The sequence below is a fragment of the Salvia splendens genome, chromosome 10 (assembly GCF_004379255.2).
Source record: "Salvia splendens isolate huo1 chromosome 10, SspV2, whole genome shotgun sequence".
NCBI classification, from domain to species: domain Eukaryota; kingdom Viridiplantae; phylum Streptophyta; class Magnoliopsida; order Lamiales; family Lamiaceae; genus Salvia; species Salvia splendens.
The window spans coordinates 29592681-29619099 of NC_056041.1; the positions used below are offsets into that span (position 1 = coordinate 29592681).

General features: G+C 46.2%; 1 protein-coding gene across 1 annotated transcript; it reads left to right on the forward strand.

Annotated features, from left to right (window-relative positions):
- Positions 1-20015: 20015 nt before the first annotated feature.
- LOC121752884 (PE-PGRS family protein PE_PGRS16-like) lies at positions 20016-20770 on the forward strand. The gene is made up of 2 exons (XM_042147975.1): positions 20016-20116; positions 20161-20770. The coding sequence occupies exons 1-2, from the start codon at positions 20016-20018 to the stop codon at positions 20768-20770; spliced, it is 711 nt and encodes a 236-aa protein (XP_042003909.1).
- The last annotated feature ends 5649 nt before the right edge of the window (positions 20771-26419 follow it).

Sequence of the window (26419 nt, forward strand, 5' to 3'; positions counted from 1 at the left end):
CTGTGGTTCCTATGGGCAGAGAAGAACATGAGCCGTCATCAGGACGTACAGTTTAAGTCGTATAATGTGGTGTGGCAGACCCTCACGATTGCCTTCGATGGAGAAACTTGAAGCTCGAGGTAAAGAAAGTCACATGAGCACGAACCAATATTATTCGCTCATGGATAATGAAGATTTTGACGGGGATGGGTTCGATGACATTGAGACCATCGAGGTTGAGCGGCAGCCGAATACCGATGCCGAGGACCCCATCATGCTTATCACGGAGGGGGAATCAAGCCGCACCCCGCAAGATCATCAACTCACCAATTTTCAAGGGGGGTCTTCACACCTGCCGGGTACGAGCCTCCATTGTTAATTATGTCTTTCAATCTCATGTTTTGGAACGTTAGGGGAATCGCGAATGCGGCCACCCAAAACGTTTTAAAAAGATTAATTAAGTCTCATAATGTTAACTTTCTTGCAATAATGGAGCCGCTCACGGGCCCCAACCCGGAGAAGTTCTCCAAGACCTTGGGGCTGGTTTTCCAAGGCTCAAATCTTAATGGAAAGATTTGGGTGTTTGCTGAAGAGGGCGCAAGCTTTTGTGCCGAGTGCGACACGGACCAGGTTCTTCATGGTCGGGTTGAGTACCCTCGCCTTGCGGGACACATTTTCATTTCGGCAATTTATGCTAAATGCACAAGGGATGAGAGGGTACCCTTGTGGGACAAAATGAGGGAAATTTCAGTGGCTACCGAAGGCACGCCTTGGATTATTGGGGGCGACTTCAACACCATTCTCTCGCCGAGTGATAGAGTGGGAAGTGACTCTAACCGACAAGCTAAAATGGTGTACTTTGCGGAGGCTATTGAAGACTGCAGGGTTCTTGACTCGGGCTATGATGGCTCGGACTTCACGTGGGCCAAGAATGGCTTATTTGAGAGGCTCGATAGGGTATTAGTGAATGAATCATGGGCACAGAGTTTTGAAGCAACTCGGGTTACAAACTTGCCACGGGTTTCTTCGGACCATGGCCCCGTTTTGGTCCGGTGTAGAACCCCACGCACCCACTCCGGGGGCAGCCCGTTCCACTTCCAAAACATGTGGATTAGACACGATAGTTTCGCTGATCTGGTTCGGGGAGACTGGAGCCAATCGACGGAGGCTGAGGGACTTCTCAATCTTCAGATCAAACTTGGTTGAATTAAGAAAACCCTGAAGGAGTGGAACAAGGTTGTTTTCAGGAATATTCACAACAACCTTAGGGAATTGGAGGAAAAAATCGTGATGGCCCAAGCTGATTTTGAGGAGAGGTCTTCCCCGGAGAATAGGTCGGAAGTTAACAGATGCATTGCCATGTATATTCGGTTACTCAAGATGGAGGAGGATTTTTGGCGACAAAAAGTGACCCTTAGATGGCTTGCGGAGGGCGACAAGAATACCAAATTCTATCAAAGTTGGGTCAAACAAAAGAGATTACGGATGCGCATCCACAAGATCAATGTAGGGGGAGAGAACTTTCGGATGATCTCGAGATTCAGAACTCGGCGGTGGAGTTCTTCCAAAATCTCCTTGCCCCAGGTCCTCTCTCGCTCTTGGAGCCGGATTTGAGCTTGATTCAACACCTCCCACCTTCACCCGAAGTGGACGCTCTCCCGGACCCACCAAGCGCGGAGGAAGTGAAAAGAACCGTTTTTGACATTTCCGGAGATAGCGCGCCAGGACCGGATGGCTTCACAGCCACCTTCTACCAATCATGCTGGGACACGGTTGGTGGAGATGTTGTTGCCGCGATCCAGTAATTTTTTGGGGGAGCCTTCCTACCCCAAAGCGTCACGGCCACGAGTATTGTCCTCATCCCAAAGAAGCTCGCCCCGGACTCGTGGAGCGACTACTGCCCCATCAGCCTTTGCAATGTCTCAAACAAGATCATCACCAAAATCCTCACGAGGCGGCTTACCCCCCTTCTCCCACAGGTTATTTCGCCAAACCAGAGCGGGTTCGTGAAAGGGCGGTTGCTAAATGATAGCGTTCTCTTGGCTCAAGAGATGTTCCATGAACTTCCAAGGGGCGCACTGGCCCCCAATGTTGCGGTCAAGATTGATATGGCTAAAGCTTACGACAGAGTCCAGTGGTCCCTTTTGATCAAGGTCATGGAAGGAATGGGTTTCCCGGCCAGGTGGATCTCCATGATGGAGAGGTGCGTGGGATCATGCTGGTTCTCGGTCTTGATTAATGGTATTCCGTCAGGGTTCTTCAAGTCATCCCGTGGTCTCAGACAAGGTGACCCAATTTCACCCGCCTTGTTTGTGATCGCTGCGGATTACCTCTAAACGGCCCTGGACAGACTTATTTTGGGAAAGAAGGAGATGACTTTCAATGCCTCACGAGGATGTATGGAGATTAGCCACCTTGCCTATGCCGATGATATTGTAAACTTCACTCAAGCGGCGGAAGTACCCCTGAGGCGGCTCAAAGCCTGTCTTGATGAATATGCGGGAATCTCACGACATCAGATCAACCTCGCAAAAAGTAATTTCTACATCGCCGAGAGACACGAGAGGTGCGCCGACATCATTCAGGCCGAAGGTGGATTTTCTCGAGGTACCTTCCCTTTCCTCTATCTTGGGGTCCCTATTTATCGAGGTGTTAAGCGTACAGATATGTTTATGTTCCTTCGGGAAAAGATTGCTGCGAGAGTCACGGGCTGGGCACACCGTCACCTCTCGTTTGGAGGAAGGCTTACTCTCATCAAGAGTACGCTCGAAGCGGTGCCCCTCCACATCTTCCAAGCCATCGAGCCAACCTCCGGGGCTCTCAAGCAATTGGATCAACAGATGGCTCGGTTCTTCTGGGGGTCAACAAACGAGAGGAAAAAAACACATTGGATCGGATGGGATCAGATCTGCCTCCCGACTTCCGAAGGGGGGCTCGGGGTTCGAAAATCTAAAGAAGTACTCCGAGCCTTCAACATCAAGTTATGGTGGCGTTTTCGAGAGCAAAGCTCGCTTTGGGCTAGATATATGAAAGTGAAATATTGCAAAAAGACTTCCCCCCTTGCGGCCAACCCCTCCGGGCACAACAGCCCAACTTGGAAAAAACTCATGCGCGAGAGACATCAGGTGAACCCTCACATTAGATGGGTGGTGGGCAAAGGAGAAATCTACTTTTGGGCTGACATTTGGGTGGGCGACTCCACTCTTCGGTCTCTTAGTTTTGTCGATAGAGGCGCCCACTCTTCCTTGGTCGAGGACTTTCTCATGGATGGCGAGTGGAATGAAGCCAAGCTCCACCAACTCCACGACCAGGCTGGACTACCACAGCAGGTAATATCTCAGATTCTCGATACTCCGGTCATTGCAGGGGAGCCGGACACCCCGAGGTAGTCCCTCTCTAGACTCGGAGAGTTCTCGTTAGCAACAACTTGGGACACCATTCGTACACATAGGCCAAGGATTCAGGGGCTCGAGGACATTTGGAAGGCCGGCCTAACCAACTCTATTGCAATCTTTAACTGGCGCCTCTTGTCGAACCGCATCCCGGTCGATACCAAACTCCAATGCAGGAGGATTGATATGGCCTCAAAATGCCAATGCTGCCCCAGGAGCCCGAACATCGAATCCCTATACAGCACCTCTTCATTCAAGGCCGGGGAGCAACCAGTGTGTGGCGGGAGTTCGACGGGTGGTTCGGGGTTCGGCCCGTCTCCTTCGGATAAATGGCACCATTCCAGATAGGCTCGAGGTCTGGTTGCAACGGATGCAACAAGAAGATATGAAGCACCTTTACCGAGTCATGCCGTACCTCATCCTATGGTTCATCTGGGCGGAACGAAACAGAAGTCGGCATGAGCTTGTCCAATTCAAACCGTACAACGTGGTGTGGCAAGTCCAGATGTACATCCACAACAACATGGCCAATGGGAACATTAAGTCGAAGCACTGAAAAGGAGTGCATCTGGGAATGAGTATTCCGAGCCAACCCGCCTCAAGGCGGCCGAGACCAATGTTGATTTCGGTCAAGTGGCACCCCCCGAGGGCTCGTGGATTAAAGTCAATACGGATGGGGCATTCATCGAAATATCGGGTAAAGCGGGAGGGGGAGGAGTGGTACGCGACTGGACCGGGAAGTTGCTCGCGGCCTTTTCAACCACCCTCGACACGCACTCTGCTTTGGAGGCTGAACTGATGGCCGCTCATCACGGACTTGAGCTCGCAAAGGAACTTGAGCAACCCATATGGATCGAGATGGACTCTGAACAAGTTGCCAAATTCCTCAATGGTAAGTCGTGGGGACCGGCATATGTCCGCTGGGTCATGGCACTGATCTTCCTCTACAAGCGCCGGCACGCCATGCGCGCTTCCTTTTTTCCCCGGGAGGGGAACCAAGCGGCGGATATGCTTGCAAAGATGGGCCTCGACCATCAAAGTTTCCTCCGGTTCTCCGCCTAAACAGCCCCAAGACCCCTTAAGGACATCATTCGAATGGAAGAAATGGGATTACCCAACATCCGAGTCAGGTGCGAAGACCATGACTAGTACAGGTGCCGCGGAAGGAAGGACTGATCTTGAGATCATTGGACGCTGGAGAGTACGATGGGGTCGGGCCAACCTGGGCATGTCCCCGTCCTACTCTTATAGTGTATTTGTTCTTGTGGTTTTTGTAAATGTTTTTGGTTCCCTAGACATAGTCGGATTAGCCTTCTTGTACTCCCCCGATTGTAACAAATTTTGTTAGGCAATATAGGGATGAGGGACCCACGAACCCTCCACCGTGAAGGTGTTTGATTAAAAAAAAAGAAAAAAATAAAAAAAAAGACCCTCATGTTTGTCCGAAACAGCATGGCTAATGGAAGTCTCAAGCCGAAGCATTGGAGGGGAGTCAAGCTTGGAATCAACATTCCACACCAAGCCAAGATTAGAGGGCCGCAACCATTAGCTATGCAGATCAAATGGAATCCCCGGACCGGCCCTGGATAAAGCTCAACACAGACAGCTCCTTCAACGAAACAACAGGCAAAGCAGGGGGAGGTGGAGTCATACGAGACCACTCGGGTAGGATGCTTGCAGCCTTCACTACCCCTCTCGAAGTGCACTCAGCCCTGGAATCCGAGCTCCTAGCCATGCATCATGGCCTTTTTTTTTAATCAAACACCGTCATGGTGTAGGGTTCGTGGGTCCCTCATCCCTATATTTCATCAAGAAGAAGTTACAATTCATGGCCACATCCGAAATTGGTGTCCCAATAGAAAGTACAGCTAGAGTATTGAACCAGAGCGCAACACTAAGCTCTGATACCACTCTGTCACGACCGCCCATACTAGGGTTGCTACAAATACGACGATCGCGACCAAACATGCAAAGGTAGACTCTCATTGAAAACTTAATTAACTTAAAGGATGAAGAAAATATTTTCTTTTTGTTTTAAAGAAGCTTAAAGTTATAACTTTGCTATTAAATAAAACAACATATGATAAACACTTTTAAAAGAAGCAGCAGAGAAAATAGTTATTTAAAACCCAATCAACTTCTTAGAAAAACATGTAGTCTAACTCACGTGAAAGACATCATTTTCAGACAATAATGTAAATAGACGTTTAAAACCTAACACGACCAAAACATGCTCAACAGAGTACGAAAAGATTTAAGTATTGAAACATGATTCAAAAACATAGCAGCGGAAATAAGGTTCAAAGGGAGAGTCAAGGATCACGCCTATGTATGAAGACATGATGCATCCTAAGGCTAGCTCAACATTCTCCGCAACATCCTGCTCAACCTGCACATAAGAAAATAATATGCAGGGCTGAGTACATGATGTACTCAATGGGCTCATGCCGAAAATATTTTAATTTAATTATGTCATCCATACCAGTGATCTCGAGTTTTAGATAGCAAGAAAAATATCACGAGAACACAAAACATTTTAAGTCTGGCCAGACAATTTATCTCCCCACTTTTCACATCAATCCATCATTCACAATCATCATATCACGGTGCGACGAAAGTGTGGCCACACTATTCGCCCACGAGACCGGCCGACTAGCAAGGACGGCTCACGATCCCACTAGTGTACACAACCTGATAGGGTTTGCGGCCCTACTCAGACCCGAATTCGTTTCACAACACAGCCATATAGCCTAATGGAGCAAGCTCAGACGAACTAGGCATCAGACAACAATCTCACAAATAAAAACATGGCATGACATAACAGTTAAACCACCCTTATAACACCACACATAATATTTTCGGAAAATAAAGAGGTTTGAAAAGAAAGCCCACCTCGTTCGCTTAACAATTCAATTCCAACTTATGAAACTTTCGTTCCTCAAGCTCACGTATACTCAATCACCCTTGCCAACGACAACACAATCAGTCTTTCATAAACTTATATTTTCATGCATGTCCTATTGTTCCTTTTTATTGTTCTCTTACCCATCCCAACATTCACCAACACAAGAAAGACATATCATAACGCTTTTCTCAATGAGTCACATATAATCACGTCATAAAACACTTTCTCAAACCATACGTGCATCATATAACTCATCAAAACTTAGCACAAATGATATTTTCGTAGAACAACAAAACTGGCAGAACTGCGCAGTTGATTTGTAAAAATCACCAAAATTTCATCCGACCTCATATGAAGCTAAAATTTGGTCACAACACAGTAGACACATTAAAGTTCATTCAGGTAAAGTTTCACACTCAAATCATATCGTTTGATCAGTCAAAACATTAATACAACACTCTGGTCGGAATATAAAAATTCTGGCAACATTGCGCAGTTCATTTCAAAAATTCACCATAAATTCATACCATGTCCAATGATGATGAAATTTTTACAAGACTCAGAACACTTCAAATTTTCACATAGTTCAAGAATCACATCAAACGGAGGTCATTTATTCGGTCAAACAGAATACGAAACTTTCTGGTCGAGAACACACGTTTCTGGCAGAATTGCGCAGTCGACTTCACACATTTTTCAAAAATTCATTTTTCCACAAAACGGGCCGAAATTTACACGAGACACAGAAAACACCTTGGAATTTACTCAGTAAAATTGTCATATCAAAATTCGGCCGTTTGATAGGTCAATTACTCATCAGAAGCTACTGGTCGAACATCACAGATAACAGACACACAATTTCTGAATTAGGGTTTCCTTCTCAATCATCCAAACACCAATTCTCATGCTTATAACACACAATCATGCTTGATAAGACTCTCTTAAACATGTTTGCACATAAACTTACATCATTCACCAAAGATTCAAATCAAACTTCACACAAATCAATTGAAAACGTCTATTTATCAAAGTTTTCAAGCAAACTCACATTTCCCCCCGATTAAATTTTCGATCTACGATTCCTACACCCACTACATGCATGTAGGATTCAAGAACATGGTTCAAATGAAAAGAATGAGGAAAAGTGAAGCCAATATACCTTCTTTGACAAAACGAATCGGTAGAACCAAGAAACGATGCGATTCGTCGGAGATTCTTGAAAATAAACTTCAATGGATGCAAGAACAAGGATTGGATGGAGGATTTTTGGAGAGAAAGAGTGGAGAGGAGGGGAAAAAAACGTGTGAAAGGGAGAGAGGGAGAGGGTGGATGAAAATTGTGAGGGAAATGGTGGCTAGGGTTTATTTTGGTGGTATTTATAGTCTAGGTTTAAGTCCATGAATGAATTAATTAATTAATTATGGAGGAATAAAATATAGGCTAATAAATAAAAATTCCACAATTATACAAGGCTTAATTTTCGAAAATTATGGCTGAATTTAAACAAGGAATTATTTGATATTTACTTGGAGAGAAATAAATCCGCAATTTAGGAAATAAAAACAATGAATATTCCATAAACAAGGGAACAAAGTAAATTAAATCTCCAAGTAGGAAATATGAGGTAGGGGCTGAAAATATAAGGGAAATTGCACAAGGGAATTATTTAAATCCTCAATTAACTAGAATAGGATTTAAATTTGGTAATTTCTTTATAGGAAAAAGGCTCCCATAAAATAGATAACAAGTAAATAAATTCCCACAAGGAAAAATAAGGCATAGGGGGGTGTGGCAATAGATGAAGAATAAAAGAAAATATTCACATCCCCAATTAATTGAACATATGTATTAGAATGGTATTTAACTGAATAAAAAGGGAGTCCACAAAATAGGAAACAATAAATTATCCTCCAAAAATTTGTGAAAGGGGCCGAAAATATTAGGCTTAAATTGCCAAGGGATTATTTCCACTCTTTATTTAATTTGGGTGAAGAAATAAAATGTGGCATGATTTAATTGGATTTAATTCAAAGAAATAAGTCAACAAGGCACCAATTAAATCAAAGAAAAATTATTCATCCTCCTATTTTAATTAGGGGATTTTCGAAACTCCCAAAGGTAATAGACTAGAGTTCGAATTTTATGTATTACAATTTAGGGATCATTTGGGTTGGATTTAATTTGGATAAATAAATATCCCAAAGCAATTAACTAAATCCAAGATATGAAATACTATTCCAATAATTAAAAAGGGCCGAACATTCTGATGACTTGGCTCGAAAGATATAAATGCATGATCCTAATAATTATTTCCCCACATTGGAAAATATAAAATATCAATCAGTTCATTCCACATCACCCACGACAATTATTTCACTCAATTCACTTAACCACATATAAATCGAAATTTCAAATCAATATATAAAGGGTCAAAAAGTTTGGGATGTTACATCCGGAAAATCATAAGCTGGTCCGGGATGGGCCTTGCCTCCTCGGGGCTCGTCGCGGGGTCCGGCGGAAGATCTGCCATGGCCGAGCCTAGAGCACCTTCTCCGATCAAGGTGCAAGGTTCGAGGGAGTGGAAGGCAAGGGTGGCGACAGGTTTTGGGATGGATGATGGTGGAGATAATGCACGGAGTAGTATGGGCGCATGGCGAGATTGAAGCCGTGTGGTTTGGTGTTCGGCGATTGGATGGGAAGGGGTGATGTGGTGGCCGGCGTGGTGTGAACCACGGGGGTCGTGGGGGAGGAGTGGTGGAAGGCGGCGGGAGTTAGGGTGGGGGAATTGTTAGAGAGAAGGAAGAGCGTCTCTCTCTAAACATGGGCCGGATGATAGATTTTCTAGATTTTTCTTAGCTATTTGTACATTGTTTCAAAAAGCATCCACAATTTGTTGTGTTAAGCCACTATTCAAATTGTTTAATTTATCATAGTATTATATGGGTCATTAGCAAATTGTGTTCTCTAAATTGATCTGCATGTATTATCATTCCCTTAATGATGGAACACCTGACGTGAGGGATGCTGCTTTTTCAGCTTTGGCGGCTATTGCCAAGGTAACTAATTCAAGATTTTCCATCTACAGCTTTTTCAGCTTTGGCAGCTTTGTCATGCTTCGGGAAGGAAGAATCGGGGTGGAGGTAGGGATCGCCGAATACCAACCAAGGCATTTTACTCGAGCAACGTCCCCAAGATCACCCGCCAAGAGTGGCGCCCAAAGGCGGATTCTTGGGCCGGCACCTCATCAACTAGTGGGCATCCGAACAAGGCTACAGAATGTACAGACCAAACGAAGAACATGGAGGGATCAACGGATGCAGAACCGTTGAAGATTAAAGAGGCTAGCAGGAGTCAACCACGTGTGGATGATGATGGGTTCCAATTAGTGTCGAGAAAGAGGAAAGGCAAGGTACATGAGGGCGATGTGTACATCAAAGCGCAACACATTGATTCATGGCATTTGAAGGAGAATGTTGCTATGATGACATTTGGGATTGATAAATCGGATGTGAACGAGTCGGGCACTAGCTCAATGAGTGTAGCATGTGGGCCCCCCAACCGGGAGATGGAAGGCTTCATTGAGGACCTTGACCCAGGAGGGTGTGTCCCCTGCGGAGGTATCCCTATCGCGGGCCTAAATTAGGAGATGGACTAAGGTTTTTGGTGATGCACAGGCTGCATCAAAAGTGTAATAGGGTTCTTGAGAGTATATAGATGACCACTCTAGTTTTTAGGGAGGCCCTCGATGTACTCTAATTGTCATGGCGAGTCGTCACTTTTGGGCGACTCGGTGTTTGTATGGTTGATGCAAATGGCTTTTGGTAATGCACAGGTGTGGGTCCGCCTTAACCCTCCACCCCTTGGGGTGTTTTTATAAAAAAAATTATTTTTAATTTCCTATTTAGTTGTTTTGACATCTGTGTTATTTCAATGGTTGGTATGAGTCCATTGGAGATGTCTCTAGAAAATCTGGATGACGTAAGGCAAAAGAAGTTATTTGAAATGATTGGGGTCCACAGGAGATCCTTCTGCTCTTCTAACCTCAGGTTTGGTGGTTAGGGTTTAGTATCTGATTTTTGTTATATACTGGTAACTGAATTATAGTAATATTTTATGTTTTTATAGGAATATGTTTTAACCTTTGTCATTACAATACTCTTAAGTGTTCTTCAATCTTCTGGAGGAGTTATAACCACGGGGTAAATTCTCTACTTTAGAGCTCATTGCGAAGTATTACTACGGTTTGACTATGATCTGAAAAAAAGAATGAAATATTGAATCATTTTCTATAATCTCCTAACACAAACCAAAAATGATTTGTGTATTTTGTGCATCTGTGTGAAATGTGAATATTTTGTGTTAGTATTTGTAGTGTGTGCAATCTATATATATGTGTTTGCAGTGCATGTATTTTGTGTATGAGAGTGTGCAGTGTGTGTTTTTTTAGTGTATTTTTATTTATCGCGCGTGTGTAATGTATGTAGTATGTGCCGCGTAAGTTTAGTGTGTATATTTCCCTATATGTAAAGATGTGTTAGGGGGGCTTTGTATGGAGGTATACTGAATCGTAATTCTCAAATGTGAAGAAGAATTAACTGCTTTTTTCTCTTCTTGAAGATATAAAACTGCTATACTAAGTACTCTTGACACCGAATATTATAAAAACCCAAAAGAGGTAAATTCTTTTGGTGTAAAACTTTCATTTTTCCCATGATATTACCTTTGCTGGCATCTGCAAATTCAAATATTACTCATTGCAGACATCTGCAGCTCCAAAGAAGGTTGTTAACGTAACTTACTCTACATCATCGGCGGTGACTGGTGGCATGGATGGTCTTCCACGTGAAGATATCACTGAAGAGATCACCCCGGCTTAGAGAGTTCAGATTGGAAGGTTAGTTACATGGTGTCAATCTAACTTTACCTGTGAATGATTTAAGGGGGCATCTGTTAATGATCAAATTTGTGAATGATTTAAGGGGGCATGCTGTCAATCTAAATTTATCTTCTGTCTAGGTCCGCTGGGACTGGTACGTTCAATGCAAAATTTGAAATAACTATCAACTTTTTTTATGGAGTATATAATTATCTATAAGATGATAATTAGCCGAGATTTACAATCCCAAATATTATAAATAATTGGGATCCTTTAGCAAATCCCGAATTCCTCAAAACCAATAGTTGTACCTTTAAATCCCAATATTGAGACTCTTCTGTCATGTACATAGCTCTTGTGAGAAGTTGATCATTTACATGAATGTAGCTCATGCAAGGCATTTTTTGAGATGTCTTGAAATGCCTTAACGAAAACAAAAAGAATATGTGTGAGTGTACTTTGAGTACCTCAGATACTTGGCTAGGTTACTTTTCCTGGATAAATCATCAATGTTTGGTCTCAACTGAGATTTTGGACACAATATCATCTAGCTTTGATGCTAATGTTATCTAGCTTTGATGCTAATGTCTGCTTAGAAAAATAAAAATAACTCTTGACCTGTGCATCTGTTTTGTAAGTCACTTGGTGTCTTTTGATCATTTAATAAATGATCATTTTTCAATATAATTTTATCATTCTTCTGTTTTTCTTGAGGAAATATTTTCTGGTTGGTTAATATGCTCCCGTTGAAGAAATTGTTAGGTTTTCTGTGTGGTTTCCTCGTCTACCTAAATATTTAATAGATTTAGCAACTTTAGTTATCTAAGGTGTAGATTAATCCTCATATCATGCCTTTTATTTTTAATTTTCTTGATATTCTCTTTGCTTCATATGGTGAATATTTATATACAATCTTTATTTATTGGTTTTACTTTATATAATTCCTGGCTGGAATGAGAAAAATGTTTAGGTGCTGCATCTAGAAATATAAAATCATTACATAACTTATATGTTGTTACTGACTACTTGGACTATTGAACTTGACCTAAGCATGGTCTGTTGAGCAGGTCCAGTGCAACAAGTTATTAATCTTGTCACCCACATTGCAGCGACAACATCAAAGTTTCCTATAGAGTGTGTTGTGCTTTGTCTTTCAGGTAAGAAACTTTATTAGGATTTCTTTGACTGGCTATGTTGTCATTTCTCACAATCGTAACTCTTATATGTAATATGAGATGCAAAACCTTGTATTTCTTCTGATGTTCGATGAGTTAAAATTAATAAGCTTTTGGTTATTTCTTACATATGCTAGTTTTTATTTCATAAAGTAGTTGACATAAAGACTCGTGGTCAGCCATGAAGTGTCTTTAATATCAGAACATTTAAACCTCTCAGAAGTTGTCTTAGTTGTCTCACCTCTCGACTCTCTCCTTTCCTCCCACAGGTCATCTCCCCAAACCAAAGTGGATTTGTCAAAGGTCGGCTCCTTAACGACAACGCACTTCTGGCTCAAGAGATGTTCCATGAGCTTGCTAGATGCTCCCCAGCGCCTAATGTGGCAGTAAAGATTGACATGGCTAAAGCCTATGATAGGGTCCAATGGCCATTCCTCTTCAAAGTTTTACGCCGTATGGGTTTCCCGGATTCATGGATTTCACTTATGGAGAGGTGTATTGGGTGTTGCTGGTTCTCGGTCCTTGTTAACGGGGCACCCTCGGGCTTCTTTAGATCAACTCGAGGACTTCGGCAAGGAGACCCGATCTCCCCCGCCCTGTTCGTAATCGCTGCGGACTACCTGTCCCGAGCATTAGATAAGCTCATCCTCGGCCAAAAGGACATGACGTTCAAAGCCTCCCGGAGATGCATGGAGATCAGCCATCTAGCCTATGCGGACGACATTATCATCTTCACTCAAGCGGCGGCAAATCCTATGCGCCGGCTAAGAGCCTGTCTCGAAAAATATGAAAGAGTCTCCGGCCAACAAGTCAGCCTCGCCAAGAGTAATTTCTATATTGCCGAGGCCCATGAACATTGGGCAAACTCGATCCAGGCGGAAGGAGGCTTCTCTAGAGGGGCCTTTCCTTTTCTCTATCTCGGAGTCCCTATCTATCGTGGTGCCAAACGCACGGACATGTTCCTCTTTCTACGGGAAAAGATTGCAAGAAGGATCTCAGGATGGGCACACCGTCACCTATCCTTTGGAGGAAGGCTTACGTTGATTAAGAGCACTCTTGAAGCGATCCCCTTGCACATCTTTCAAGCCGTCGAGCCCACGGCCGGTACCCTCAAGCAACTTGATCAACAAATGGCCCGATTCTTTTGGGGGTCTACGAATGAAAAGAAGCGGACCCATTGGATTGGATGGGAACAAATGTGCCGGCCCACTGATGAAGGAGGCCTTGGGATCCGAAAAACTATGGAGGTCCTCCACGCCTTCAATATCAAACTTTGGTGGCGCTTTCGGGAGCAAAACTCCCTTTGGGCAAGATACATGATGGCAAAATATTGCTCCAACTCCACACCGCTCACCTTGAGATTGCCGAGCAGGAGTAGCCCTACGTGGAGAAGGCTCTCAAGAGCATGGCCCCTCGCGCAACCGCACATGAGATGGCTAGTGGGACAAGGGGACATCTACTTCTGGGATGACATTTGGCTTGGCAATAGCCCTCTGAGGGAACTTAGTCTTGATGATAGGGGAAGACCAACCACCCGGGTCTCGGAGTTCATTATAAATGGTGGTTGGGATGTGCCCAAGCTTCAACTCCTTCACAATCAGGCCGGCCTCCCTCAGCATGTTATCGATGGCATCATTAATACACCGATCCTCCATGACGAACAGGATATCCCGAGGTGGAACCTCTCTAAGCATGGGGAATTCACGGTGGCTTCGACATGGGACACACTTCGAGGACGAAACCCGATCATCCATGGTTTGGGGGACGTTTGGAAGGTAGGCCTCACCAACTCAATAGCCATCTTTATCTGGAGGCTTCTCTCCAATCGGGTGCCGGTTGACACGAAACTTCAGTGGCGGGAGATTGAGCTAGCCTCTAAGTGCCAATGCTGCCCCCACAGACCGAACACTGAGTCGCTCCAACACCTCTTCATCCAGGGATATGGAGCTCGCAGAGTATGGAGTGAGTTCGACGGCTGGTTCACAGGCCCGTTCCCACGCATCCATATCAATGACACAATCCCTACGAGAATCGAAGTGTGGGCGCGAAGGTGCCAACAGCCGAACAAGAAACACCTTAGCCGAGCCACTCCATACCTCATCCTTTGGTTTATATGGTCGGAGAGAAACAGGAGCCGCCACCAAGGCACACAGTTTAAACCACAAAACGTGGTATGGCAGGTCCACATGTTCATTCGAAATGCTATGTCTAATGGAAGCTTGAAGCCGAAACATTGGAAGGGAGTTAAACTTGGAATCAATATTCCTCAACAAGCGGCGGCAATCAGGGCGCTACCCCTAGCCATGGCAATCAAATGGAACCCCCCGGATCAGCCGTGGATAAAGCTCAACACGGATGGCTCCTATAATGAAGCGAACGGCAGTACAGGGGCTGGCGGGATTATTCGAGACCACTCGGGTAAGATGCTCGTCGCCGTCAGCACACCCCTTGAAGCCCACTCGGCGTTAGAAGCGGAGCTGTTGGCCATGATTCACGGGCTAAATATAGCCAAGGAATACGGCCTACCAATCTGGATTGAGTCAGATGCAGAGCAAGCAATCAAATTGGTCAATGGGACGGGATGGGGGCCGGCACTCGCTCGGCAAGCGGTGGCGCAGCTAACCATTCTCAAACGCCAACTCAAATTCCGAGCCACCTTCATACACAGGGAGGGGAACAAAGCGGCGGACTTCCTTGCGAAAATGGGGCTAGTCCAAGACAGTGGCCTACGAATGCACTACAACTCAGCACCGAGAGAACTATTGGACTTGGTTAGATTGGACGAGATGGGAGTGTCGCACATCCGAAACCTAGACGGGGACGGGCATCAAAGTTGATCATGAGACGATGGGAGACAATAGTGACTAGCTTTGTGGTTAATTGTATTTTGGAAAGGAGTATGATGAGGTCCGAACCTTGTGGGATCGGACCGCATTCTACTCTTGATTTTGTTACGGCACACCACTTTTGGGTGTGGCCACGCCTTGTAATTATCTCTTGTGGAAATATAGGGATGAGGGACCCACGAACCCTCCACCGTAGAGGTGTTTGATTAAAAAAAAAAAAAAAAAAAAAAAAAACCTTTTCAATCAAATAACCAATCAATCATGCGCTTTCACACTCAGTGTGTGCGATTTACACACAGAGATTTCACGCGATTTTTTGTGTGCGCTGAGTAAATCAGTAGTCGAGAATCTATTGTTCCTTTGATTTCCGGTTACTATTCCTTTGATTTCTCGTGTTGTTCGGCTGTTTTTGTGGGTTTGGTTTGAGTTCCGATTATCGCTCTTCAATTTTCTTTGTGATAGCTCTGGGTGGTTAGATTCGCGGTTACTGGTGCAATGGTTGGGGTTTTAGGATGTCGGTCGCTGGGGGTTTGGAGGGGGGCTTGGATCTGACGGTGGGGGATTCCATTTTGGAGAGTAAGGAGCATGGATTTTTTCCCGAGTCTGGTGGCGCTCCTGTGACGGAATTCAGAAGATCGAAAAGGACGAAAGGGCTGAGGAACATTTTGACTCGAGGTCGTTTAGCTAAGGCGAGACCAAAGTCACCTTTGCTGAGAATGGCGGAGATGCGGAAAGGGGGTTTACGGGGTAAGGCGCTGCGCCATTCTGGGAGGAAAGGTATTGAGGGTTCTGATTTAAATTTGGGGTCAGGAAATAAGAAGTCAGGAGGGAAGAGGATGCAGGTTTGGGAGACAATTGCTGAAGGGGTGGATGAAAACGGGGGTTCTCTGGTCGGTTTGGAGGGAGGGGAGGTTTTGGTGGGGGTGGAGTGTTGGATGAGCCTGAGGGGGAAATGGTGGTGGATGCGGGCGCTGGGCCTTGGGATGACTTGTTGGTTCTGAGTAGTCTGTCCGATAGGCCGGAAGTAGGGCTGGAGGCTCAATCAGAGTTGATACCGGAGGGAATTTTGGCTGATCTGGCCCTTGACCTGATTGCTTCACAGCCTCTGCAGGACATGGCCTTTGTTGGAGAACAAATGAAATCGAGAACGCCTGAAATGGACAGCCTGATGCTGGAGTCTCAGCAAGAGGAGAAAGTAGAAAGTGAGATGGGTGTAAACAACCTGGATCAGAGGAGGGAATATGAAGAGGAATTCCCATCCTTGAGCTTAAACAACCTGAGATTGGCCGTGGAGAGAGAGAGGAACAGGGGAGGGGGGGAAAGGAGGCTCAGAAGGGGGCGGATCCTATGGGAAAGGGGAAGGGTAAGGAGGGGATGAATGTGAAGGTGAACAAATGGTCTGGAGGGAAATATTTCAAGGAGTCCTTGGCTGCTGGGAGCTCCTCGGAGAGAAACAAGCCAGAGAGCTTTGAACCAGGGAAGGTTAGAAAGATGGGGGTGACTAGTGAAAGTTGTGGGCTCCCTTCGATCCAATTTTCTAGTGAAGAGACGATGTTCCTGGCAGAAAAACTAGGATTTGCGATTGTGGGTAAATTCTCGCACTCCATTCCATCATCTTTACATATTCAGAAAGCGTTCCTGGGCATGAAGTTTAGGTGGGAATTCACCTGGAAATACATTAACGCTAAGCATGTTATGGTCCAGTTTGCCTTAATTGAAGATTTTGCTAAATTACTAAGTGGACCTAATGGTATGCCGGTTTGGTTTGTTGATCGTCATCCAATGCGAGTTTTTAAATGGTCGACTGAATTTGATCCGTTTTTTGAGTCTCCTATTGCGGCGGTTTGGTGCAATTAAATAGGACTTCCCATTCATTTGTTTGAGAAATCTGCGTTGTTTGCAATTGGGGGACTTCATGGTGAGCCTTTGCAGATGGATCATGCTACAGTGACAAGGTCTAGCTGTCCTTCGCCAGACTTTGTATCGAAATTGACATCTCCAAGGCCACGGTACAAGAGATAATGATTAATTTTCAGGGGAGGGAGATCAGACAGTCTGTGAAATGGGATCGAATTCCGATGTATTGTTAGGAATGTAAGCATGTTGGACATTCTAGTGAAGTTTGCTATGCGAATGGTAAAAGAGAAAGACCGATGAGAAGGGAATACAAGAGGCCAGTTGGCCAGGATGAGGGGGAGGATGGTGGTTCGGGGTTGGGAGGTTTGGTTTTTAATGGCAGTTAGGAGTTTGCTGGGGGGCTGAATCCAGGGGTGGAGAGGGGGGAGGGGTTGGTGCAGGGTGGGGTGGAGGAGCAGGAAAGTAGGGGTTTCCTTTTTTTTTTTTTTTTTTTTTTTTTCCATTAAAGCACCCCGAGGGTGGAGGGTTAAGGCGGACCCACACCTGTGCATTACCAACAGCAATTGCAGCCAAAACAAACAACCATTGAGCCGCCCAAAAGTGACGGCTCACCACGACCAATTAGAGTACAACGAGGGCCTCCCAATAAACTAGGGTGGTCATCTAAATGCTCTTAGCATCCCTATTACAATTATAATGATGCAGCCAACGCATCGTCAAAAACTTAAGTCCGTCACCTAGTTGAGGCCCGCGATAGGGGTGCCCCCACATGGGACAACCCCTCCCGGATCGAGGTCCTCGATGAAGCCCTCCATTTCCCGGCTAAGGAACCCACATGATACACTCATTGAGCCAATGCCCGACTCATTTGCACCCGAGTCGTCGGCCCCAAAAGTAACCGTTGCTACGTTCTCCTTAAGGTGCAACTTATCATTGTGGAGAGCTCTGATGTACCCATCACCTTCGTGGACCTTTCCTTTCTTCTTCCTAGACACCACTTGGAAACCATCGTCATCTACCTGGGCTTGCACCCTCGGTGTTGCTTTCAAGCTAGGGGCCGCTTCCGCACCGCTCTTCTCTTTGTGTGTCCCCGGCTTGGTCTCCCCCTTTGGCATAGACCCTTGGCCCGGATCCGGGTTGTGGGTGCCATGCACGTTAGTTTTCAGCCTCCATTCCCGGCGGATGGGATTTGACGCAGAGTGGGGTCGGCGGGGTTGTGGAGGTGGTGTGGGATCCGTGGTGGCCTGCTCCTTTCTCCTCCCTAGGATAAGGCATGTTTCCTTGACGTGCCCAACATGCTTACATTCCGCACAAAATAGGGGAATCCGATCCCATACCACCTTGTACCTAGTGTCTTTGCCTAGGATGTTGAGAATGATCTCCACCGGTGGAGGCGTCGAGATATCAATCTCAATACACATCCGAGCAAAGGTGAGTCGGGTTTGGTTGAAGGTCGCATGGTCCACTTGGATTGGCTTCCCCAACAACTTGCCAATCGCGATGAGGGCTACTTGGTCATAGAGATGGATCGGGAGTCCCACCACCTTACACCAAACGGCGGCAATAGGTGTCTCAAAAAATGTGTCGAACTCCGGAGTCCATTTGAACACCCGCATTGGGTGATGCTCGACAAACCAAACCGGCGCTCCATTGGGACCATTGAGCATCCGGCCGTAATCTCGTACATCACGGAATTGGATTAGGATGTGCTTGGCGTTAACGAACTTCCATTTGAATTCATCGACGAAGTTGATGTTGGAAAGGGATTTTTGGATTTGTTGTGGTGTTGGAAGGGTGTGGGAGAACTTTCCGATAATGGCGTGCCCTACCTTGTCCACCAAGCACTTTGTTTCCTCGTTTGAGAATGTAAGCGAAGGGATCCCTTCACACCATCCGAATGTCCCCATCTCCGTGTCGTGATCAGCATCAAGGTTCACCGCGTCAGATTTCGGTGGTCCTCCACTATTCAGCCCGGCACCCGTGTTCGCGGGCTTTTCATCTAGATCTGGCTCAACAGGTTGGGTCTCGGCTTGAGCGGCCTTGTCCGTGATGAATTCCAGCTAGTGACCCACCGTCGGCGGACTCCCAACGGGGGAGGCCACGTCGATGCCTACCTCAGACGCCGAGTGCTTGGGTAGGATTTCCGGCTGGTCCCTGTCCTGGTCCAGCAGCTCGTCCGGCGGGTCCGACGGGTTATCCGGCACCGACGGCATCCCGTTGAGCCCGGCCTCACCCCCTCCATTGTTATCCTCGGCCTTGAAATTTGTGCCATCACCAGATTTGAATTGCAAGATGCTTTGACCCATAAGGGAGTCACATGTCTCACTAGCTAGTACATGCCTATCCTTTTCCGGAAATGGTGCAGCAAGAGTGGGTGGGTCAAAAAGCATGTTGGCACCATTCCTTTTCGAGGATGAGTCCTCGTCCAAGACAGCTGCACTTGCAGCCGCCTCCACGCGCGTTGACCGGAGTACCCCTTGTGCAACGGCCTCATTCACCTCCGGTAATGCACCATCCAGCCGAGTTCCGGTCACGACTTCCGGCTGGTGCCTGGCCGAGCCGTCCTTTTTTCCCATGGAGAAACGGAGCTCCCCCGCGATTAATGGGAGAACTCCCGGCACCACCTCAAACGCTCCGGTGCAGGCTTCAAAAGGGCCAGGTCGTGCCTTTCTCTTCCACCGGCCCTTCTCTCTCTCCCCGGGCAGGGAGCTCCAACCGTCTTTTCCGGCAATGGCGCTACCTCCACCATTAGTTCCGGCAATAAGCTCATCGAACTCAAAGACAATCTTCTTCCTCACCCTTCCGGTCTCCGTCAATGGCACACAAGCGCTGCGTTTTGTATTACCACCGTTTTTAATGGGGTGGGGAGTGGCTGACTTTTTCATATTCCGTTTCGCATTAGTTGGTCGGAAAACCCATTTCGGCGAGGGAGAGGGACTCGTGTCCTTGACCTCCTTCCCCGGTGAGTCCCTTCCGGGCTGGACCATGACCGACGTTAGGCCGGCCGCATATCCACCTCACCCAAAGGTGAGGGAGACCGTCGGCGTTGGACGTGAGATGGTTGGGGCAAGACTTTCTAGAGAGATGTGGGAGCTTCTCTCACTAAGACTTTTTTTTTTTTGGAAAGTAGGGGTTTCCAACAACAAGGAAGAAGACGTGGTAAACAAGGAAAGGGGTTTAAGGGTCCGAAGGGGGGTTCTTCTGGGGAAGGAGGTCAGGGAGGTGGTGGTTTGGCTGGAAAGGGAGGAAGCGGGGTTCCTTCGAGCAAGGGCTCGGCTGCAGGTGGGGTGGAAGCTCTCCTTGAGCTCTTGAGTGGTTCGGGTAGTCGGGAGGGAACTCCTGGCAGTTTCAGCAGCCAAGATGTAGGAGGAAAGGACTGGGTAGGTGGAGGAGGGTGTGAGGAATCTTCGGGGAGTGTCTATGGGAACAGATTCTCGGTGCTGAGACATTTCTCCCTGGACGCGGAGGGCAGCTCAACTGGTAACTTTACAAGAAATTCCAATAATCAGCCTCGTTATTTAAAGATGCTGCCAAATGGAGATTTCGATCCTGAAGCATACGAAGACGAGAAAGATTGGGAGGATGAGGAGGATATGGAAAATGAGGACAAGATACTGGAGCAACTTGTGGAGAAAAGGGGGGTGTCCCAGGGATCAGATATGATGGTGGAGGAAAATGCACCGAAGAAAGGAAGAATGAGTTTGGAGGTCTCGTCAGAAATAGTTCCTTATGTTGCTTAATATTCTGATTTGGAATGCTCGGGGTGTGGCAAATGCAAACACCTAGAATATGATCAAGAGATTAGTAAAAGATAACAGGATTTCTATCGTGGCGATTATTGAACCACTTATCGAACCGAGGCCATTTTTTTAGTAGAATCTTTGGGTTGCGATTTAAGGGTAAAAATAGGAATGTACAGATTTGGATTTTTATTGCAGAGGGTATTGAGGTGGATGGATGGGATGACTCTGATCAAGTTTTGCATGGCAGGTTTAAGACTCCAACAATACCAGCTCCTTTGTTCATTTCAGTGACCTATGGTAAATGTTCTAGGGAGGGAAGGTGGATATGTGGAATAAACTTCGGGAGCTTGCAACAATGTTGGAGGGTTGCCTTTGGTTGGTAGGAGGTGACTTTAATATCTATGTTTCAGAGGAAGAAAGGCAGGGAAGTATGAAGAGGCAGGGAAGGAAGACCAGAGAAATGATGGAGTTTGCAGAGGCGATTAGTGATTGTCAATTGTTAGATGTGGGTGCGGATGGCCTTAAATTCACTTGGGCAAGGGGGAATACCTTTGAAAGGCTGGATAGGGTGCTCCTTGGGGAAGGTTGGGCGAATATCTTTGAGTCAACTAGAGTAACTAATCTTCCTAGGATCTTTTCTGACCATTGCCCTCTTTTGGTAACTTGTTGAGTTCCGGGGCCTCGGATCAAACCTTCCTTTCGATTTCAAAATATGTGGGTTCGGCACCACCTGTTTCTTAAGGAAGTGGAAAGGTGTTGGAAGGATGAAACGGGGACTAATGGCATGATTAATGTGCAACTCAAACTGAGCCGGCTAAAGCGAAGTCTGGAAATCTGGAATCGGGTGGTTTTTGGCAATATCCTTGAAGATTCAAAAAAGCTGAAATGGAGGCTAAGGAAGCCTTTGAAAGATATGAGCAGAATCCTAGCCCGGATCTGCGAGAAGAAATGAACAAAGCTACGGCAGAATTTCTCTTAAGACTGAAAATGGAGGAGGATTTTTGGCGTCAGAAGGCGGCTCTGAAGTGGATGGCTGAAGGGGGAAAGGAACACAAGGTTTTTCAAGGCTTGGTGAAGCATAAAAGAACTAAATCAAGGATACATATGAGTGAGGAGGGAGATCAGGTGTTCACAGATGAAATGGACATCAGAAACTCGGCAGAAAGACTCTTTAAGGGACTTTTAACGGATGATGTGGGGCCACTGGATGTTCCAGACCTGGAAATCCTCTCAGCCCTACCCCCTCATGTGAACATGGAGTTGCTGGTGAAGGCTCCTTCGGTTGAAGAGATAAAACAGACGGTTTTTAGCATCAATGCAGAAAGTGCTGTAGGGCCAGATGGTTATTCAGCCCTGTTTTTTCAAAGCTGCTGCCTGCTGGGATATCATTGGGGGTGACGTGGTTGAGGCTGTTCTTGACTTCTTTGCTGGAGCCCAGATTCCACGTGGTATTGCGGCAACCTTAATTGTCCTAGTTCCAAAGAAGAAGAATCCGACGAGATGGGCTGAGTTTAGACCTATCACTTTGTGTAATGTAATGAACAAGATTATCTCCAAGATTCTTACATCAATATTGGCTCCTCTCCTCCCTTTGCTTACAGTTCCAAATCAAAGCGGATTTATTAAAGGGCGGTTGCTTAGTGACAATGTGCTCTTTACGAAGGAGCTATTCCATGAAATTTGGAAAAGTGTGCCGTCCCCGAACATGGTGCTAAAGCTTGATATGGAAAAAGCCTATGATCGCGTCCAGTGGCCGTTCTTGATCAAAGTCCTAGGGAAGATGGGGTTCTCGGACAAATGGTTAAGACTGATTGGAAACTGTATATCTTCTTGTTGGTTCACTATTTTAATAAACGGTAGTGTGGCTGCTTCTTTAAATCGTCACGAGGACTTAGATAAGGGGATCCGATTTCACCCTCTTTATTTATTTTAGCAATGGATTATTTGTCAAGGCAACTAGATCGTCTCATCATTGGCCGTAAGGATATGATGTTTCGCACGGCAAGGTATACTATGGGAATATCCCATTTGGTATATGCAGATGATATTATGATTTTCTCGTAGGCCAAAAGTTCTTCTATCTTACAGCTTACTGAGTGTCTGAGACATTATATGAAGTTTTCAGGACAGAAAGTAAATGTAGGAAAGAGCTTGTATGACAATTACAATGATGTTATATCGACCAAAATGGTCTTATTATCACCTAATAGAGATTTTACAATGAAAGTTTGTATGTCATTTGGATTGAAAAGGTTTGCTTGTTGGCTAAGTAAACATAAATATAAAGAGTTATGCTTCAAATAAACTTCCACGAGACAACAACCATTTTGATGCTTAATGGAACAAAACTATTATGTCTTCGATGCCATTACAATGTATGTGTTTCGGCAATTTCGATTTAAAAGGTTGCTTATTTATTTTTTTATTAAACACCATTACGGTGGAGGGTTCGTGGGTCCCTCATCCCTATATTTCATCAAGAGAAGGTTACAATTCATGGTCATACCCCAAAGTGGTGTTCCAATAAAAGATACAACTAGAGTAGTAAGCGGTTCGAACCAACACGGTGCGGACCTCATCCTACTCCATCCAAAAGCAAACTAGAACAAACATCTATGCTAGGTAGGGTCATCACCTCGGACTAGGATGTTAGGAATTCCCATCTCCTCCATGCGTACCATGGCCCTCAATAGCCGAGGAGCTGTACTAGTGGTCATGCGGTGGTATTCTGTTTTTTCGACGCCCATTTTTGCAAGGGAGTCAGCCACCTTCCCGATGGATAAAGGATGCGCGTAAGTTTATTTGGCGTTTGAGGATGATTAGTCGTGCCACTTCGTGTCTAACATGGGGCGGCCCCCAACTTACACTGTTGAGAAGGTTGAGCGCTTGTTCGGAATCCACCTCGAGCCAGATTGGACGGTCAAATTCCTTTGCCAAGATTAGACTGTGGTGAATTGCCTTGAGCTCGGCCTCAAGGGCCGAATGAGCTTGAAGTGGTGTTGCGAAGGCGGCTAGCATCTTCCCCGTGGAGTCACAGACAATTCCTCCCCCTCCAGCCTTACCAAGCGTGTGCAAAAACGCACCATCCGTGTTGATCTTTATCCATACCCCATCCGGGGGGTGCCATTTGATCGACACGGCAATTAGCCTCGATGCCCTTGTCTCGGCTTCGGTCGGTATGTTCAAGTGGATTTTCACTCCGTTCCAATGTTTTTGCTTTATGCTCCCATTACCCATGTTGTTTCGGATATAAGTTTGTACCTGCCAAACCACGTTGTACGCCTTGAATTGGGCCATTTGGTGCCGGCTCCGATTTCGCTAGGCCCAAAGGAACCACATGATAAGGTAAGGCATGGCATGGCTAAGGTGTTTCTTGCTAGACTGCCAGGTTCTTCACGATCAGACCTCCAGACGCTCTGGTATGGTGTCATTGATCCGGATTGCGGGTGAGGATCCTTCGAACCAGGCATCAAATTCTCTCCACACTCTGAATGCCCCGGAACCTTGATTAAAAAGGTGTTGGAGAGACTCAATGTTTGGCCTGTGTGGGCAGCATTGGCATTTAGATGCCATCTCAATCCTTCTCCATTGAAGCTTTGTGTCAACTGGGATACGATTAGAAAGCAGTCTCCAAACAAAAATAGAGATTGAGTTGGTGAGTCTCTGAGTACGGATGGTCTCCCATGTCGTGGCAAGGGAGAAGTCCCAGAGCCGAGAGAGGCTCCATCTTGGGATGTCCGGTTCTCCGGATACAATTGGGGTCTCAAGAATTTGCTTGATTACTTGTTGCGGGAGTCCAGCTTGGGCATGGAGGAGTTGGAGCTTGGGTTCATCCCATTGTCCGTTCCGGATGTAATCTCCAACCAAGTCCTTCGAGTATCCTCTATCATCAAGCGCTGAGTCCCTCAAGGGAAAATTGCCGAGCCATATGTCATCCCAAAAGTAGATCTTGCCTTGCCCCACCACCCACCGAATGTGTGGCTGTGCTTGTGCCCGAACTTTCATGAGCCGTTTCCAAATTGGGCTACATCTTCCCGAAGACCTAGCCACAAACGGTGAGGCCGTGCTACAATACTTGGCCATCATATAGATCGCCCAAAGTGAATTTTGCTCCCTAAATCGCCACCATAGTTTGACATTGAAGGCTCGGAGCACCTCCTTTGACTTACGGATGCCAAGGCCTCCCTCGGCAGTAGGAAAACAGATTTGGTCCCACCCGATCCAATGTGTCTTCTTCCTTTCGTTTGAAGATCCCAAGAAGAACCTAGCCAGTAGTTGATCAATCTGTTTGAGAGCACCGACTATTGGTGCGATGGCTTGGAAAATGTGTAGAGGTACCGCTTCCAAGGTACTCTTAATGAGAGTAAGCCTTCCCCCGAGCGAGAGGTGCCTATGAGCCCATCCAGAGATCCGTGATGCAACTTTCTCCCGAAGGAACATGAACATGTCGGTGCGTTTAACACCTCGATAAATGGGCACGCCCAGGTATAGGAAAGGGAAGGTACCTTGAGTGAAGCCTCCTTCCAAATGAATTGACCCTGCCCACTCATCATGTATTCGGCTATATAGAAATTGCTCTTGGCGAGGTTGATTTGTTGGCCCGAAACCTCCGCATAATCTTAAGCGCCTAATGGAAGACGCAGCCGCTTGGGTGAAAATGATGATATCATCCGCATAGACTAGGTGGCTTATCTCCATACAATGTCGAGCTGCCTTAAACGACATCTCTTTGTGCCCCAAAATAAGTTTATCAAGTACCCTTCAGAGGTACTCCGCCGCAATCACGAACAGGGCCGGGGAAATGGGGTCACCTTGTCGTAGACCTCGGGTAGATTTAAAGAAACCCAAAGGAGCGCCATTGATTAGCACCGAGAACCAGCATGTGCCACTACATCTTTCAATGAGGGAGATCCAAGCCTTCGGAAATCCCATCCGTCGTAGGACCTTGATGAGGAACGGCCACTGGACGCGGTCGTAGGCTTCAGCCATGTCGATTTTGAGGGCAACATTCAGGGCAGGCGCGCACCTTGGTAACTCGTGGAACATCGCTTGGGCGAGGAGCACATTATCGTTCAGAAGCCGTCCTTTGGTTTGGGGCAATGACACGGGGGAGGAATGGAGTTAACCTTTTAGTGAGGACCTTTGTGATGATCTTGTTGATCACATTGCACAGGCTGATGGGGCGGTAGTCCCCCCACGATTCGGGCGTGAGCTTCTTGGGGATGAGAATAATGCTCGTTGCCGTGACACTCTGCGGAAGGAACGCCCTAAGGAAAAACTGTGTAATCGCATTCACCATGTCATGTCCAACGATATCCCAGCACGATAGGTAGAATGTGGCCGGGAAGCCATCCGGCCCAGGCGCACTATTTTCGGATATATCAAACACAGCTCGCTTAATTTCATCCCCTTCAGGTGGCTTAGGGAGATCCCTTAATTGTTCCGAGTGTGAGAGTTTATAGATCAAGTCAAGATCCGGTTCACTAATTGCCGGGGGTATGGGGGCAAGAAGGTTTTTGAAGAATTCAACAGCCGAGTTCTTGATTTCTTCTTCCCCCGTGATTTCCATTCCATTCATGAAGATTCTATGGATGCGCAACCGGATCCTCTTCTGTTTAACCCAGCTTTGGTAGAATCTCGTGTTCT

What these genes read in the sequence shown, in the direction of transcription:
- LOC121752884 (XM_042147975.1), top strand. Translation starts at nt 20,016, where the DNA reads ATGACCGACGTTAGGCCGGCCGCATATCCACCTCACCCAAAGGTGAGG. An exon ending in GCAAGACTTTCTAGAGAGAT is followed by an intron (nt 20,117 to 20,160) that starts GTGGGAGCTTCT and finishes TTTGGAAAGTAG; the next exon opens with GGGTTTCCAACAACAAGGAA.